Genomic DNA, 18,353 nt, shown 5'->3' with positions numbered 1-18,353 from the left:
AAATGAAATTGATATATTTTTTGAATTTCTGTGCTGATAACCGTTACAAACACATTTCCACAGATTTCACAACTCCCCAGTCTTGAATATCTATATCGTATAAATTTTACCCCAAAAGCCGTTTACAAATTATCGTACATTATTTGAAAAAAAAATACTAGATTTCATTAATTCCTACTCTACAATTTTGGTTATAAACTTTATGTTCACTGATATTCGACGTACGACTATTTCGACTTACACCTTGCTTTGGGACATTTTTTCGGTCCCAAATACAGTCGTAACTCGGGGGACACCTGTATTTGTTTGCTTTGTATAGCAGTTTTCCATTTTTGTTTCGATACAACATCGTCCTACCTGATTTATGAACGCACCTTGGGAATAATGAAAAACACGACATGTTGTTTTGAAAATCTGACTAGAATCGTGAAGGATCCCATGTTCAGTCAGAGTCATATCAAATAATTAATTAAGTGACTAAAACCATCTCTTCTTGAAAAAATACACGAAAATTAATAATATTTTGGCTTGAGATTCGATTTACGCGGAAATTCGACATACGCTGTATTTTCCATCCATTTTCGGTCCACATTAACCGTGTGTCTCAGGGGCCGCCTGTACTTAGAAAATTGGTCTAATTTCTATTTTGCCCAAAAGCGAAGAGAGCCTAGTAAATAGGTGTAAAGTAAAATTATCTTTATTTTTTCTGAGTTTGTATAGGGTACATTATTATAACCTAATGTATTATACCACCATTTGTCGGATATTTTACGTTCAAATATTTAATTTCGCTGTAACGTTTGCAAAACATTGAGTTTATTCGGATGGCTATAGGTCACGATTCGGGCTATATGGCCGGTATCGTGGTACAGTCGTCAATTCGTATGCCTTAACGACATGCCCGTATGGGTTCAAGTCCTGGATAAACCATGATCTCATACGTAGGACTGACTATCCTGTTATGAGGTAATACATAAGTCACTGAAAGCCAAGCCCATTAGTGGTACAGGCAGGCCTTGACCAACAGCGGTTGTTGAGCCAAAGAAGGAGAAGAAAAAGAAGAAAATAGAAAAAAACTAAGACAGATAACTGCTGTTAATAAAGTTCCCTTGAAAGGTAATTATATAAACTTACATGCCAGAATAAATCAACGACCTGGCAAGCTACCTTCCGTCAGTTACTCAGATTGTTCACCATGGCGGAAGAGACATGCGTGTAGGCATGTTTATAAGTTTTACCTTCGATTTTTAACAATTTCACTTCAGTTTTCGTGACAAAATTGTTGGAATAGATATTTTGTACCATTTTGGTCCAGAAATTCTTGATGGGACTGACTAGGGAGACACATCGATATTCAGTCGCTCCATTTCCTCAAGTGATCGATACGATTTGTTTCGTCATTCAGTCACTTTCCCCAATTTGATCGATGCGATGATCAAAAATGATATGAAATGGTAGTTTCCTTGGATATTTCATCAAATATTCAAATGCTTCACTGTGAGTGGTTTGTAACACTCCTGAGGTAGGCCAAGACCGCAAAGCGATTGTAAAGCCGGATAAGTAAGTAAGTAAGATCGTGCAACCAGACACTCCTCCAAATGGCGTCGTCCTATTAAGCAAGAAGCCAAAATCGATGATATTCAATGATATACGAAGTCAAGTCCATAAAAAAACAATCTGTTGCATGGCGATTATTTTCACACCACGTTTGGCCACCATTTTGGCAATTTATCGAACGTCAAGTTTACAAGTTAACAAGTTTACAGTTGTGTACATCAGGGGCGCATTAAGCACTACACTAGTAAGGGCTATGAGTTCTTGAAGGGCCACGGAAAAATGGATCCATTCCCTGAAAAATGGATCTATAGGATGTCTGTTTTGGTCGTGGATATGGTACATTTCGTTGATTTCATACGGTTCTACACGAAGTTGATTTATTTTTTGGCCATCATGGTTAGAGTTCGACTGATAGAGCTGTCAAATTTGTCTTCTAGCAATTTATGTACATTTTTAATTTTTTTAATGAAAATGTTGATGGCCGTGCAGTAACTTTCTAGACTTTTTCGAATTTGAAGTGATAATTTTGTCCCACTTTCTGGACTCTTTTACACTTCAATACTTTTAGTGATTAATTTCTTCCAATTTGAATCTTATGTGACGGTAATGAAAGTACCCTTAATGGAACTTCAACTTTCCAGTACAGAGCCCAGAACATGTACCAACATTATCAGAACCCCTGAAAATCCCTGTACAACTATCATCCAAATTGTCTCACAAAACTTGTCTATCAAATATTTATCGGGCATAACCACTACAACCACTTCGCCGTTCTGACTATTACAGATACGCCGGATACTCCCTGACTAATTAATATTACTCGATTACTCCTACGGGCTGGAAACCTGGAAATCAGTACTTTGTTGACAAAATTCATGGGAAATGTTGTAGTTGCTTTTCGAAATACCAACGTTGATTATGAAAATGGTATAAACCTGAAGGATAGAAAAATTTTGTTTTATTTCACTTACCGATGCACCGGGAACGATATCGCCGAATCCTATACTGCTCAAAGAGATGAAACAAAAATAACTTCCGTCGAGAATGTCCCAGTTTTCCCAGTCAGCAAAAAGGCGAGCTCCGAAAAATATATATCTGTGTATCGTTCAAACCGTATGTGGTCATCATATTGAATACCGAATATGGGGAATTAGAAGTGGCCTACTCAATGAAGTTCGATTACTTACCCTATCATTATCATAATACAGATAGTTATTGGAACGGTGACGGTATTCGTCTCGGCAGTGATTTCCTCCTCAATTTCTTCGTCTACGTTAGAAGTGGTGATGGTATTAGTGTCAAATCCATTGTCACCAATTTCCGACTATGTTAATGAAACGTAGGCAAAAAAGTAAAGTAAAAATTGTATTAAATTATTATTAATATCTTTATTACCTAATAAGATACGTCAACGTATTTAATTAATTGTGATAAGGGATTTCTTGAAATTTAGATGGTATATGCTTTACTCACCGAGTAGTCTCGCTCTTCCGTACGTGCTCTTCGTCTTGCTCGCATTGCTCTCCTTCTAGCAACTCCTGGACATACTCGACATAGGCAAAACTTTGCATATATCCACTTAAAAGATTTAGCCAAAATATCACCTGGAGCAAACAAGAAGTAACAAAAAACGGAAACAGAATGGCAAAGATAAAAATCGTTACTTGTTTTTTTTTCAAATTATTGTCATATCTTACCAATGTTGGAAAGGTAGAGCAAAAATAACGGCATACCGATTATTGTATAAAATATTGTCGCTATTTTCCCCCATTCGGTGCGAGGGACTATATTGCCATATCCTGAAACAGGAAGAGATATGACATGATGTGCATTTTCTATGCAGTTTCCTTCATAATTTAAATAAATACTGTTTTTACACAAATATTTCATGAATGGTTTAATATGATTTAATTTCGTTTACAATAAATGGACTACACACATATTGTATACCATGTTATTACATTATATATCTACAATAGATCATCGTCGACTAAAGATATTATGGTAACAAATATGTAATTTTGAATTATTTTAACTATATTTAAAATTTTTGGGCCGGTCTAGTGGTACAGTCGTAAGCTCGTACGACGTAACAACATGCCCGTCATGGGTTCAAGTCTCGAATAGATTGTATCGCCATACGTAGGACCCACTATCCTGCTATGGTAACAATAAGTCGTTGAAAGCCAAGCTCACTGCACTAGTGGGTATAGGCAGGCCTTGACCGACAGCTGTTGTTATGCCAAAGAAGAAAGAAATATTAATAATTTAGATTTTTAATTTCGTGTGAAAGCCAATTTATTATCTGTTGATAGATGTCCAAATCAGCCATGACATCAACAACTCAATACAATAAACGTAAAACATTTTGCATTCTTAACTGTTGAAGGAGTTGTTGAAGGAGTTGTGCTTCATAAAATTTTCTGTACGCTGATAAAATACACAAACTGTATTATAGCGTGATCTTGCAGAAAATCGAAATCAAATTTGCAAAGTGAAAAGTACAAAGTAAAGTGGACCCTGTCATAACGAATGTCATTTCGAATGAGTGTTTAACTTTTACGAGCAAAATATTCCATAACGAGTAACGAAATTTTTTAAATACATTTTTTATCTACGAAAACTGTTGGCAAACTACTTTTTATTTTAACTACGTGTTCATAAAGGTGAGAGTTTTGATGTTTATAACTAATTCATTTGTTGCAACTACCTGTTAGAATTTTCGAAAGAAATATTTTAGCCCTGGAACCGATAGTTTTTATTTTCATACAAATTCTATGGAAATTAACTATAACAAATAATTAGTTTTTCGTAAAACAAAAAAAAAATAAACTCATTATGCAAAGGTAAACTTTATTTTTAAGCACCCATTATACATGGATTTACTGTTTATGACATTATTTGCTTTAGATGTCTAAAATGAATTAGAACATTCCAAAAATAAAGCTTTTTTTTTAATTACACACAGGTGGTATTTAAGCACGAAGCTACTGAAAAAATGGAATAAACTTTAGTATGTACTATTTACCTATTGTAGTAATAACTGTTAATGAGTAAAGAAATGCTCCAGAAAAACTCCAGGGAGTTTCGCTCTCCAAGGTGATGTCGCTGCCTTGCCAGCCACGACGAGCCCAGAGCACTATTTTTTCTTGATAGGCTCGTATTTCATTTCCTACTCTAAAACGAAATAGGAATACACCTTTATGTCAGTGGTACTGTCTAGTAGATTAATATTTGAATGCGTACATGCTATGGGTATTAATGCAACCATAACGCCATACATTGCACATGTTTCTTGAATTTACGTATTTTGTGTTATTTTACAATTTAGAATAGAATGTGAGCCCCTTTGAGGACATTGACTCTTTTACAGGTGACGCTGTCTATCATCAACAAACACGCTTTACCCATGCGAAGAGCGCGCTTTACCTTCATTGGCTAACGTGCGTGAGATGCGAGTGTCCGAAAAGGAAGACAGAAAAGAAATCGAAGGCAATGAAATAAAAAAATGTCACATTACTCACTTTTCCTCGAAGACACTTTTGTTGAACACATTCACTTCACAGCAGGATATTTGCCACAATTTCATAGCAGTTTCGTTCCTTTTAAACGGTATTTGAGCAAACCTCTCCAGTGCTTCGTTGCCTTCTATCGCGATGAACATGAACGCACCTGTAATTGAAATGTACATAATAGATGAACCCGTGTGCAAGCTTCCTCATACGAAAATTTTAAGATTTTTCTTTAAAATACTGGATTTGTTTAAATGGAGTGTAATGAAACTGCGAAAAAATGAAGTGTAATGAAGTTTTATGAAAAAAAAATGTATATATATATATATATATATATGTATATATATATATATATATATATATATATATATATATATATATATATATATATATATATATATATATATATATATATTTATATATATATATATATACAGAAATATAAATATATCTATTTAATATAGTTTTAGATATAGTTATAGTTATAGTTATAGTTATAGTTATAGTTATAAGCCTGGAAAACCTAGTGATTCTCAGGTAACTAAAATACACCAGTACAAATTAGTTACTTTGGATATTTCTGACAGCATCGTATGCTTCTAAGTCAGTGGCTGTGAACCTTTTTTCCCTTTTTCCCCTCTCGCAATTTAGGGGCTCCTGGGTGATTTCCCCATTTCCCCCAACCTTCCTAAATCGATCAACACCTTGACGACTGCGTTGGAGAGCTGAGCGGATGATGAATTAACGCTGAATCTCGTCAAAACCAAGCTCATCGACGAAGTAACTTTTTTTATAGAGACTTTGATCCAATTGGCCCCATTCGCACTCGACGAAGTAACGAAGCTGCTATTATTTTTATTATTATTATTATTATTTTTATTATTCTTCTTCTTCTTCTTCTTCTTCTTCTTATTATTATTATTATTATTATTATTATTATTATTATTATTATTATTATTATTATTATTATTATTATTATTATTATTATTATTATTATTATTATTATTATTATTATTATTATTATTATTATTATTATTATCATTATTATTACTATTATTACTATTATTATTGTTATTATTATTATTATTATTATTATTATTATCATTATTATTATTATTACAATTTTTTTCGTTTATCCGTGATTAGCTAGACCCTTGGAAGACTTTGTTTGTATGAGTTGAGACTCGTATTGAAATCAAAATACCTCGAAAACGTATTAAATTGTCGTATCATGGCCGGTAAAGGAGCGTAGGAACCATATAGCGTGTTGTGTCGGCGATAAGATTTGAGGAATGTATACAGTCAGTCCAAAAAGTATTCGTCTAGCTGAATATTTTACAGAAGGCGAATTATGGCCGCAATACGTATGGGGCGATAAAAGTAATGATGAGCTTTGATAAAGGGAGCATCAATACACACGTTTAGCTTAAAATAAGCATTCAAATAGTGCAATAGCTACCAAAATACATAAAAAACTTAAAAAAGTCATTTGATGGGCGCGCAAAAAGTATTCGTCCATATAGTTTTTTTAATTATTTACGCTGGACAAACTCTACGTAGACGTAAATTAAATTTATTATTATCAACCTGCTGGTGACTTCCTTCTACATTAATGCATTTCTGTTGTTTCAATTGGACTTCAAGTGGTCAGAGAGGCTAAAGGCGGGGGAGTTAAATGATTGGGGCATGATGGCGAAAATCGTATATTTAACTTATGCATGACCTATCCTACCAATTTTTGAAGGTTACAAAATGTGTGGGAGGCCTCGTTTCTTCATTTTATCAGAGTTTGGCCATTTTTATGACACAAATTGTGAGACAAACTGCCATGTAAGCAGCCATCCTTACCATCCACATACCATCTCTTCATTGACTTCAAAGCCGCATAAACTGTACGACGCTATGAGATCATTTGGAATCCCGGCCAAACTGATAAGGCTAGTTAGAATGGCTATGGCCAACGTCACTTACCAGGTGAGGGTAGATGGAAAACTCTCAGGACCTTTTGCTACCACCAAAGGTTTGCGCCAGGGGGACGGGCTTGCTTGTCTCCTATTCAACCTGGCGCTAGAGAGGGCCATCCGCGACTCGAGGGTGGAGACTACGGGGACCATCTTCTATAAGTCAACCCAGATCCTGGCATACGCTGATGATATAGACATCATTGGTCTGCGGCTCTCCTATATAGCAGAAGCCTACCAAGGGATCGAGCAGGCGGCAGAGAACCTCGGATTGCAGATAAACGAGGCAAAGACCAAACTGATGGTGGCAACATCAGCGGCCCTACCAATAAATAATCAGAATCTACGTAGGCGTAACATACAGGTAGGTGAACGCACTTTTGAAGTCGTCCCACAATTCACCTATCTTGGGTGAAAGGTCAGCAACGACAATAGCATGGAAGCTAAGTTGCGCGCAAGTACACTGGCTGCCAATCGGTCATTCTACAGCCTGAAAATCACTTCATCTCAAAGAACCTGTCGATGGACGAAGCTGGCACTACCTATATAGTTCCGGTACTCAAATACGCCTTTGAGACATGGGCACTGTCCAAATCTGACGAAACCCCCTTAGCCGCGTTCGAGAGGAAGATACTCAGAAGGATACTTGGCCCCGTATGTGTGGAAGGACAATGGAGGAGCCGCTATAATGACGAGCTATACGAGATGTACGGCGACCTCACTGTCGTGCAGCGTATCAAGATCGCCAGACTCCGGTGGGCTGGCCATGTTGTACGCATGGGAACGGACGACCCAACCCGTAAAGTCTTTTTAGGCCGTCCACAAGGACAGAGGAGGCGTGGTAGGGCAAATTGAGGTGGCAAGATGGCGTCGAGGCGTCCGCCATTAAGGCCGGTGTAGCATATCTGCTAAAAAGAACTTATTATAACTATAATGAACACTATCAACTATAGACTCATTGTAACACACCTCGGGAAGCCAAATCACACTATTGCAACCCATTCATTATATTACATCAGCAAATCAATCCACACCATAGCAACATACCTAAACCATGCCGTCCATAGAAAAAACCATTGAGACACATTTATCAAAAACAACCAAAACTCCCAACATAAGCAATTCAAGCGTTACTGCAGCAAAGTGGACAAACAGACAACGCATAGCAAACTTATTGCTAAAAGCGCAGTGTAGGCAAAGATCGACGGACGCACTCGTTCTTTGGCTAGAACAGTTGAAACTTTCCAGAACCTTTGTTATAACACTAAAAGTGCAACATAGGCACATAATGACAGACACCTCACTCCGATACAATGTATAAATTGCACCTCATTTCAATAACCTTTTATAAGGACAAAAAACACATTCCTAAACCAAATATACGAAACTTATTGAGTATAAATAAAACAAATTTCAACCGTGGCAGGTCAGATTCGCTCGGACTGTCAAGATAGGACGTTACGCTGCTTAAAAACTTCGCCTTCCAACTTATTTCAAGAGATTAGTTATGTCCCCCTTCCCAAGGTAAGGCTTCTAAACTCCAACGTTTCCAATAAGGGAAAGCTCCTAGAGGTTTTTATGATCGCCTGGATGATCAAGTGTCGAAAAGTCGAGACGAAGGCACGAGACCGCGAGCGGTTTCGGACACTCCTGAGGCAGGCCAAGATCGCAAAGCGGTTGTAGCGCCGGATAAACGTTAATTTGCCGTTCGAGTCGATGAAAATTTCGTCGATTATTTTGTTCTTGTTCCAGCGTGCTTGACAGTTGGTCGAAGCAACCGGTGGTCAGAGTGAATGTAAACAAACGGATTCAACACTTCTTTAAAATATTTTTTTCTATAATTTTGTTGGAAATGGGGTAAATATGAGTGATGAAAGTGTTGATAAATTAATGTTAAACCTAATTACAAATACAGACAGCGGCTTAAATTATTAGTGTGGTTAAATTTACGCGTTCCCGATAGATTAAACTATCGGCAGAAATTTTCTCGCAAGTACAGTATCGGACAGAAAGATAGGGCATTGGTTTTTTAACGCACCGTGCACCCGTTGGGCCAAGTTTATGTGTGGTTTGTATGTGCTTGTGTTTGTGTGTGTGTGTATGTGTGTTTATGTGTGTTTGTGTGTGTGTGTGTGTGTGTGTGTGTGTGTATGTGTGTGTGCATGTGTGTGTGTGTGTGTGTGTGTGTGGATGTATGTTTGAATGTGTATTGATGTGTGTGTTTGTTTCACAAGTAGGTCGTTTCGGATAGATTTGTAAGTAGTTTTTTTGTGTTTTGGGTTAGGTTTTTGGTGTGATAAGCAGGACCACCGTCCTCGCGATCAGTGTGTTTTCGATATATTAACAATGTTACGGTCTTCTTTCGCCGTGGTCTTCTGAGGACGTCCGGTTAACTTGCGCGTTTCGGTTGTCCAAGCGCGTTTCAGTTGTCTAAGCACGTTTCGGTTGTCCAAAGCGCGTTTGCCACAAAAGTGCGCGATCGTTCCATTACGAACTCGATCCTTTTGCGCTTAATGCCAGCAGCAGCCATTCGCTTTTACATATGGCGCTGATGATCGGTACAACGTTTACCTCGACCCATTGTTACTAACATTGCTTGCTTGGACCGTCAAGAACGCGCTGGTTAAAAACTTGGACACGGCTGATCCCGTGCTCTGCCTGCGTTCTACTTCTATACGCGATGAATTACATCGTTTTGGAGCAGCGAAAACATCGCATGGATAAAAACTATCAACGAGTACGCGAGTAAGCGTCTTCCCTTCAAAATCGAGAAAAGAATACTGCCGCGCTCATGAAACAAAACGCCCATTGAAAAGAATAACTGCACGCCAGCTCAATGCACGCACAAAGTTTACCATTCGCACACAACGTGCAACGCAGAGATGCACGAAGGCATTTCTATGGCGTGCACTGGAGAAACACCTGTGAGGGAATGCCGAGTTCATTGCTATTGTGCGCGCGTCCATTTCGCACCGGTGTCGCATTCACATTCATGAAACAGCACACCTGCGTTTTCGTCCGAGGAACAAGCGCTGCTGTCGATGCAAACTTTAGTTTTTATCCAAGTGTAAACGCACAATGTTTCACATGATAACACACATAATAAGAATAATTTCAACGCAATATGACATCATGGCAAGCTATGTTTTTCAGACACAAACCCGCGCACTTGCTAATACACATTAAAAAGCACACTCTCTTTCTACTACTACACACACACACATGCACACACACACACACATACACACACACACTCACACACACATACACACACACATACACACATACACACACACAAACACAAGTAACGTGGCAAAACAAGTGCACGGTGCATTGAAACAAAAGGGTCCTATCTTAATGTCCGATACTGTACCTGACTGTTCGAACAATAAGGTACCGATTTTTACTTCGTCGACTCGAACTTGCTGACGGGTTACTCGAAGGGAAACGTCGCTAGCAAAACGATAGCAAAATGAACATAATGAACGTGCCAGTCAAATTTCTCGAATGCCGAACGCAATATAATAGGCCTGTATATCTCGCTGAAAAAGTCTACTTTTAAACTAAACTCGCTGAACTACAACTCGCTGAACATTTCTATATAATCCTCAAAAACCCTGTAAAACACGACCTTCCCCCGGCCTTTAGATTTTTTTTGACAGAATTTTGTAAATGAATTTTAGTTTAATTTACGAATTATAGTACGGGGGAGGTGCACTACGAACGAAGTGCATCTCCGGTTAAATCACGTGCCAGTACGGTTGAATCGCGTTCCACTACTCTCGAATCATATGCCACTATGATCGAATCGCGTGCCGCTACCATTGGATTTCTGAAAGGTAGGGCACAACAGACTGCGTTTGTATTTGCGTTTGCGTTTGAAAGCTGCTCCTTTCTGTGCCGATGACAATTCGTTTGTAAAATAAACAAAAAAACGTAAACGTTTGAACGTATTCTGAAGTTATTAAATAATCCCACAATTTTGTATATTGCATAGCCGTGTTGTTTACAATACATGTTTAACTGGATAGTCCGATCAAATGCAATCAGATGAGTTCAAATAAAAAATGAGCCTCGTGTGCCACTATCCGACTACAGCTTATAATGAATAAGATGTAAGTTTCGCTAGTTTAATTTATCTTTTGAAGTATGTTAATTTGCTAACAATAACAAAAAGTTTAATAATATTTAAAACACTTGTTACACAAAACATTCTACAAAATATCTTAGAAACCATGGAAAACGTAAAATTGAACATATTTAAAATCTTGTTTCGACGAAACGATTTCTGCTTGAAAATTCCTGTCAAAATCACCGTCTCCCGTTAAACATTGCGAGGGTTGCTAGTAGTATCTAGTAGCAAAAGAGCACGTATTCAATTTTTGTGGATTTTTCAACAAGAATTTAAACCCTTTATTATGCTATAATTTACGCTGTTTGAACTTTTTGTTGGGTGCTGGGTAATTATAACTGCTAAAACTATAGGCGAAAAACCTGTTTGCCCTCACAATCTGCTTAAATGTGAGGGCGCAGAGGCTATGAATTTACAGTCAACTCTCTCTTATTTGAGAGGCGATGGGACTGTCGAAAAAGAGGGGTTTTCAAGTTACAGAGGTTGAAAGTGAATGAAATGTCCATACAAACTAGAAAGAAACAGAACATTTAGTATGCAGCCTTAACTGTTGCTATAGGAAACTGCAAACAGAATCGCCATTTTGAGCATACATCTTTCAATAACCATGGCAACACCATACACAAATAACATGAATACAGATTTCAGAGGTTTCCAAATAAGAGGGACAAAAATGTACTGGAAATTAAGGGACTGTGAAAAATGTTCAAATAAGAGAGGTTTCTCAAATTGGAGATGTGTCAAATAACAGAGGGTTCACTGTATATTGAGTACGAGGCTTCTTGTGAGCTCGCAGACTGTTCGAATTTGTTAACGGGCTCTCATGGCAACGTAAAATCGAGCAGAGTTCAGAGATTCTTTTTCGTGCAATTTTGGCCATCCGCTGGTGGCTGGATGGCACGAATCTTTGCTTGTAATCTTTTGATAGGTGCAAAGGAAACTGTATATTTTGTTGTTTAAACTTATTTTTGGAATCTGTGGTTTGTTCAAAGGTTTTTAGTGATTTCTACACGTTAAAAACAAGTGTTAATGTGTAAATGTTCATAAAATCGCCATTTCCGAATCTACTGATTAATCGTGTCATGGAAACACAAAACTGTTCGCGATTTTGACAGTGGAAGGGGAAAGGTTCGTTCCGTGGAGAGTTAGGCGGCGCTCTAGCAGCAATCGAACACGACATCCGACACGAACAAACCCATATAATCATATGGAGGTGCACTGTCTGACACAAACAAACAAACAAGACAAACGTCGAGTCGAACATGTCAGTTGATTCTGTCTGTGATGTTCGATACCCACCTGTGCTGTGAGTACCTTGGCTGTCAAACGCTTCACAGCTACAGTAGATAGAATTCAATTCGGGACATTTTTAAGTTTGTTTACGTAGTTTGTCTCTTTATCTTCTTAAAATTGCGTGCAAAATATTTAAAATAGCTATCAATAATTATTGTTAAACTTTGCAATCAATTATAACATCATATATAAAGGATTGAAACGTATTAAACTATTGTGTGTACATAAACCATGTGTATGCACTGTATGTGTTTTGGCATGGACGTTTGTTTACATTTTTCAATATTAAATTTGAATAATTTCTATGTTATTATGGATGTGAATAAGTAGTAAATTATGAGTTGAAACTTCCCCCTGTAGGTGGATATTCATTTAAACTATGAAAATGCTTCATTTTCGAGACGAAAAGAAAGGCGTATTGCAGTGCATCATGACAGGTCTATAACGCCAGGACTCCACAGAGCATAACACGGAGCGCAACATAACAACTGACAGCTGCCAAACGCTTGAGAAAATGCTTGGGAAAGGAGGTTAAGCGTTTCATTAACTATCGGTCATCGCAGTAGGTTGGTAGCTTTTCAACGAAAAATGAGCGGCCTACTAAGGATATTCGAAACATGGTACCGGCAATAAAGCGTTTTATGAAGCGTTTAGCAGCTGTCAGTTGTTATGTTGCGCTCCGTGTTATGCTGTGTGGAGTCCTGGCGTAAGACATCGAACAGCTGACAGAGCACCTATCGAACAGAGTCGTGTTTGTTTGTCTCGTTCGATTGGTCCCAGAGCGCCGCCTTACTTTATCAGAGCTAGATTAGAAATATTCAATTTATCGCAAATAATGGGCTCCAGAGACATTCGCGTAACTCGGTTTTCAGCATAAGTCATAAATTACGTTTTTCTGCCAAAATATGGTTGACAAATAGTTATTTTTGATTACTTTTAATTCTCTACATTAATTAATTAGATGTTTAATAAAATTGTAGTTTTAATTTTTCAATTATATAACTGTGCGTATTATTCAGTATATCTGACTTTTCTGCGTGGTCAATCTTTTAGCACCTTTGTACCGCTATAAATTTTCTGCGACCTCATTATTCTAAAAAACGTCTCAACAAAAAAAAAACCAAATCAAGGGCTACCGTGATTGTCGCGGGCTTGTGATTTGTTCACAGAAAGGCAACGCTTGCGTTTCGCGACATTACGATCGAAGTAAGCCATACTTTCGTGCTATAACATAGACAGTTTGACAGATGGAAAGTGTCGCCAAAAATTGTTGCGAAGATTTGTTGGGTGGTCTAGAAGCAGTGTAAAAGCGGTGTTACACTGCTTCTAGACGACCAACTTTTGTACCGCGACCAATTTTCAGCGAACTCTTTGTTCTAAATGAACTTCTCAATTTTAGAGCACAATCAGAGGCAACCGTGATTGTCGCGGGTTTGTGAGTTTTTCACAGAAAATCAGCGCTCCCGTTTCGTGACGAAACGATCTAAGTTATCTATACTTTCGTCCTAAAACATAGACGGTTTGTCAGATGGAAACTGTCGCCAAAAATTGTCCCGGAAGATTTTTTATCGCAAAATACAGGGCAATTTGCATAAGAGAATTAAATGTAATCAAGACGACTTTGGGTCATCTAGAAGCAGTGTAAGAGAGGCTTCATTGAATTTGCTGAACGCATTACCTGCAAATTGGACCCCTGCCTAGACATTATTTTTTTACCAGACACCGATTGCCAGCGAAAACTTATAAAATAATATTCTATAAAACTTATTAAGTATCTTTAGAAAGAATTATTACCAAAACCACATGTAAACTAGCTAAACCTTTTCAATAAAATAAACGTTTAGATTTATATAAACCGAGACCACCTGGGATAACTTTGTGTAAAGTAAATGGAAGCCAAGATCCATTAATTGGACCTTAGCCTAGCTCCCTAGCCTTTGGACTCCCTAGCTGTCAAATAAAAATTTGTCAAAGTTACTTAGCAACTCATACAAAGTCCTTAGCAACCCTAACTCCCTATTTTCCAATCTCCATAGAAATCTTTGAATGTTACATTTCACATTATAATTACATTATAATTAATACATTGATTTAGCATAAATGCATTTTTGGCATTTGACAATTGCTGGACGTATTTGTACTTATTTAGCAGATAAACTGTAAAAATTAAAAATTCGCATTATTCAAATTCGCGTAGCTGGAGTGTCGTGTAACTCGGGAAACGACTGAAATACATAATCAAAATATTTGTCCTTAGAATGAATATGTCATATAGCACAACATAATCCAATATGCTACGGATCGGATGAAATTAAACAAACATTTTTATTGCGTAAACTGTATCAGCCTGTACAATATTTGATCAAATCTATAACTCTCGTGAGACGGTTATGGTTTGTTGCATGAAGTTCTGTATCAAATATCCTTTATGCAATAGATTTAAATTTCCTATTGCTTCTTATTCGGTTCTTTACTGCTGCCAATTGATAGACTAACGGCAGAGGAAATTTAACATTTACAAATAAGTGAAGCGTCAAATACTATCAACAATGCACAATTGGCAGTTTAGAACAAATTGCGGGATAAAATTATTTTTGCAGAAATTGTTAGTTTTCATCGTTTGTAGTAAAGTATTATGATAGTAAATAACATTTTATATGTAGTTCGCATCCATACCACCAAGTGGCGCTACATAAAATAGTGTTTTAAGGGATCTTTGCTTAGTTTTATTAATGTTGTGTGTTTTTTTTCTTTTATTATTTATTGCTAATAGTATAAACCATTTTAAAATATACTGTAATGTTCCATAAAATATGAACAAAACATAATAATTTTGAATAAGATAATATTTTCTGCTTTGTATAGGACAATTGTAGCTAATTCTCATCACTTTTACTCACAGGTAGTACAAATATTAAAAATTTACAAACACAACTTAGGTGGATGCTATTACAAGCTCCTAACGTCTAGTTCACGTTTCTAAAGACATGAATAAAGGCATTTAAATAATTAGATAGAGCAGGTACATTGAAATAAAGTAGTTCCCAAATTCGTAATGAAAAGCAGCACAAATTGTTTATCTTTGAAGGTTAAAATTTTAAATCTGTTGTTTAAAAAAAAAATAGGATTTACACTTTTTCCTGGGCATTGATATCACACAATATTCATCCAATACTTTTCCAAGTTCTGAACTGCCTTCAGAAGGGATAATAAAAAAAATCTGATGTTCTTGGTTTTACAACTATCTGAAAAAATCAGAATTCAACGATAGCTACAAACAAAGTATTTACTTCATTTGTAAAGTTAAACCCTGTCTTTGTTTTAGTGCGTGCAGCTACTGATATTGAACTGGTTAACGAATCAGAGGAATACAGCTCATTATACAAAATGTCCTTCTGGATGCATTTTCTTTCTAGCAAAATATTCTTTGGAGCATACTCCCCTCTATCCTTATATTTAGTTTGTCATAACTTTTGGGAGTTTCTTCTCCTAAAACGCCAATAGATGCTGATGCATTCATAACGTTTTCCTGTTATGCGTATATTTTTTTAAATTATTTTTTTACATCCGTCTATAATCTGGAGTAGGACTGAAACTAAGATAAACAGCTTCGTAATGGAAATGAAAGTTGATCAAAAGCACGTAGAATATATTTTTGTAGAATACACGAAATACGCTACACTAGGCACCTATGGAGCCGCCTAGTTACGAATGTGTCTGTTTTTAAAAAAAGTTGAAAAAACCTCAATAAAATTCGCGTTCGCAAACTTTCGCAGAATATTTCTTCACAGATTGATAGTATATATATTACACTATTATGTGACATATATGAGACAACGCCACTCTACACCACTTTCATAATGGCATCAAGTCAAAAATTAAAATGATGTAAATTTTCAGGAAGTTTCTTCAGTTATTATCGTATATTTTTGCATAAAATTAACTTAACTCAAAATCTTTCATGTGTTTATAAAGCTGACTAAATATCGTTTATAAAATGTCTAAACTTATCAAAATCGATTCATATTTGAAAAAGTTACAAAGGTTCAAAGTTTTCCAAAAAAGTGAAGATTTTTCTGCGTTTTTTTAAGTCTTGACTTTGAGAGGTCTTTTCTAGAGAACCAGAAAAGATAAAGAGCTCATATTTGGTATTTTTCTTAGTTCAACCCTTAGTATTAAAACCTAGTATTTGAAATTGCGCTATTACAAAGTTGATTTTTTGAATTTCATCCCGGCAAATGCCCATTGTGCAATGGAAGGGTAAAAATTTACAACGTAGCGAAACATTGAAAGATAAATAATAGTTACACGTATCCTTTTTTGATGAATCTCTCTAGTTATATATTTAATTTAAAAAAGAAAATATAATTGTAAATATTTTATAATCATCAAATATGTCAAAATGCTAATAAAAGTTACAATACAACGTTATTTATAACTACATTAATGGCAACAATGGTACTAATAGCAATAGTAATCATGATAAATATCGACACAGTATTAAAATAGTAGTATTGGATGATGGTAAATAACGATACGTAAAGAGAATATATCCAGTCAGAAATGTTGCTTACCTGCTATCATGTATAATACAACGAGGAATATAATTCCTACATTGCTAAACATGAATGCCGTAAAATTGCGGCAATGATCTTTAGCCCGCTCCGCAAATGGTGGCTTTTGGCGGCGTCTTATTGAACGTTTTCGTTCCATTGAAGGAGGTTTTCCTTATTTTTGTGCAGTGTTGTTTTGAATCAAATGCTACCACGGTGTTGCCAAGTATAATACCTGGATCAAGATCAACCAGATATTGTGGCACCAGCTAAGATTGCTGGAATATTGATACTGCCTGCCTTTTATCACCAAGGTAAGACTAGTTAGAACCATCACTTAATTGTATTCAATAGTGGCTATGAGATTATCGTAGATTCATCACTGTTTATAACATTCTTATTTACAACTCCGAGAATCGTTGCATACTAGAACACGAAGTAAATATGGATTAAAAAGTGTTTGACACTTAATGAAATTCATGGGTTGTGTACATTTTGTAGAAAAAAGTGAAATAAGAGCATTTCGTTTGCTTCTATTGCTTATCTTTATTATTAATATTTTTGACAACACTGTAACACATTTATTATGTAGACTGCAACTAGCAGTTAACACTTTTTATTAAAATATTTTCATGTTTATTTTTTTATATTTATTATTTTTATATTAATTTTTATATTTTAAATCACTGAGCAGCATGGTTGTAGCGGAAAAAGGGCTTGAGATAGATTGTGCACTGCGAACACATTCCCAACTAATCCGTCGTATCCCCCTTGACTAATGTGTTTTTATTTATTATAACATGTTTTAGCTTTATGGATTGTCTTGTTTTTATATTTTGTACGATAACAGTGCGTTACACATGTTTACTCGATTGCCGTTTATCATTCACTGCATTTGCCGCGCTAGAATTCGTTGAACTATTACTTTTACTATATTTGGTGTCTAGCAACACTTTAATATCATATTCATATCATATTTTAATATCATATACATTTCCAAAAAACAAATTAGTTTAAAAAAATAATATGCTATGGACTGCGAATCAATGTATGGCAAATTGTGCTAACACTACCGTAACAACGTAAGATGTCTCGAAGTTGCTCACGTAGATACTAACTGAAAACTAAGAATACGAATATACATTTTACGCTCATCGTGATGTGTTACTTAATGCACAAAACGTGATCTTTACAGTGTGAATTTTCCGTTCCGACTGAATTTTAAGAGCAAATCTGAGCTTGCTGTACGCTCTCCAAAGCAGTAACAAGCAAGATGAAATGCATTACCACCACACACGAGAAGATGTAGGATTTATTCTACAGATATACCTTTCCTCAAATATAT

The 18,353-nt window shown here is 36.2% G+C and overlaps 1 protein-coding gene across 3 annotated transcripts in view; it reads right to left on the bottom strand.

Moving 5' to 3' along the window:
* Nucleotides 1-18,353, bottom strand: part of LOC120949840 (potassium channel subfamily K member 18) — a 26,084-nt gene extending 7,731 nt beyond the window's left edge. The window contains exons 1-8 of one of the 3 annotated variants that reach the window (XM_040367395.2): nt 18,082-18,353; nt 17,030-17,434; nt 5,082-5,229; nt 4,586-4,734; nt 3,255-3,356; nt 3,031-3,161; nt 2,745-2,881; nt 2,529-2,652 (exon numbers count right to left, since the gene is read on the bottom strand). In XM_040367395.2, coding sequence (XP_040223329.2) covers nt 2,529-2,652; nt 2,745-2,881; nt 3,031-3,161; nt 3,255-3,356; nt 4,586-4,734; nt 5,082-5,229; nt 17,030-17,168 — 930 coding nt within the window. In that variant the 5' untranslated portion in view covers nt 17,169-17,434; nt 18,082-18,353. The remainder of the gene's footprint in view (nt 1-2,528; nt 2,653-2,744; nt 2,882-3,030; nt 3,162-3,254; nt 3,357-4,585; nt 4,735-5,081; nt 5,230-17,029; nt 17,435-18,081) is intronic. The other 2 variants (XM_040367398.2, XM_040367396.2) reach the window with 2 other exon arrangements.

Source organism: Anopheles coluzzii, chromosome 2 (genome assembly GCF_943734685.1).
Source record: "Anopheles coluzzii chromosome 2, AcolN3, whole genome shotgun sequence".
In the NCBI taxonomy this organism is placed as follows: Eukaryota; Metazoa; Arthropoda; class Insecta; order Diptera; family Culicidae; genus Anopheles; species Anopheles coluzzii.
The sequence above is the reverse complement of the archived record's forward strand: the minus strand, read 5'-3'. Positions and strand labels throughout refer to the sequence as shown.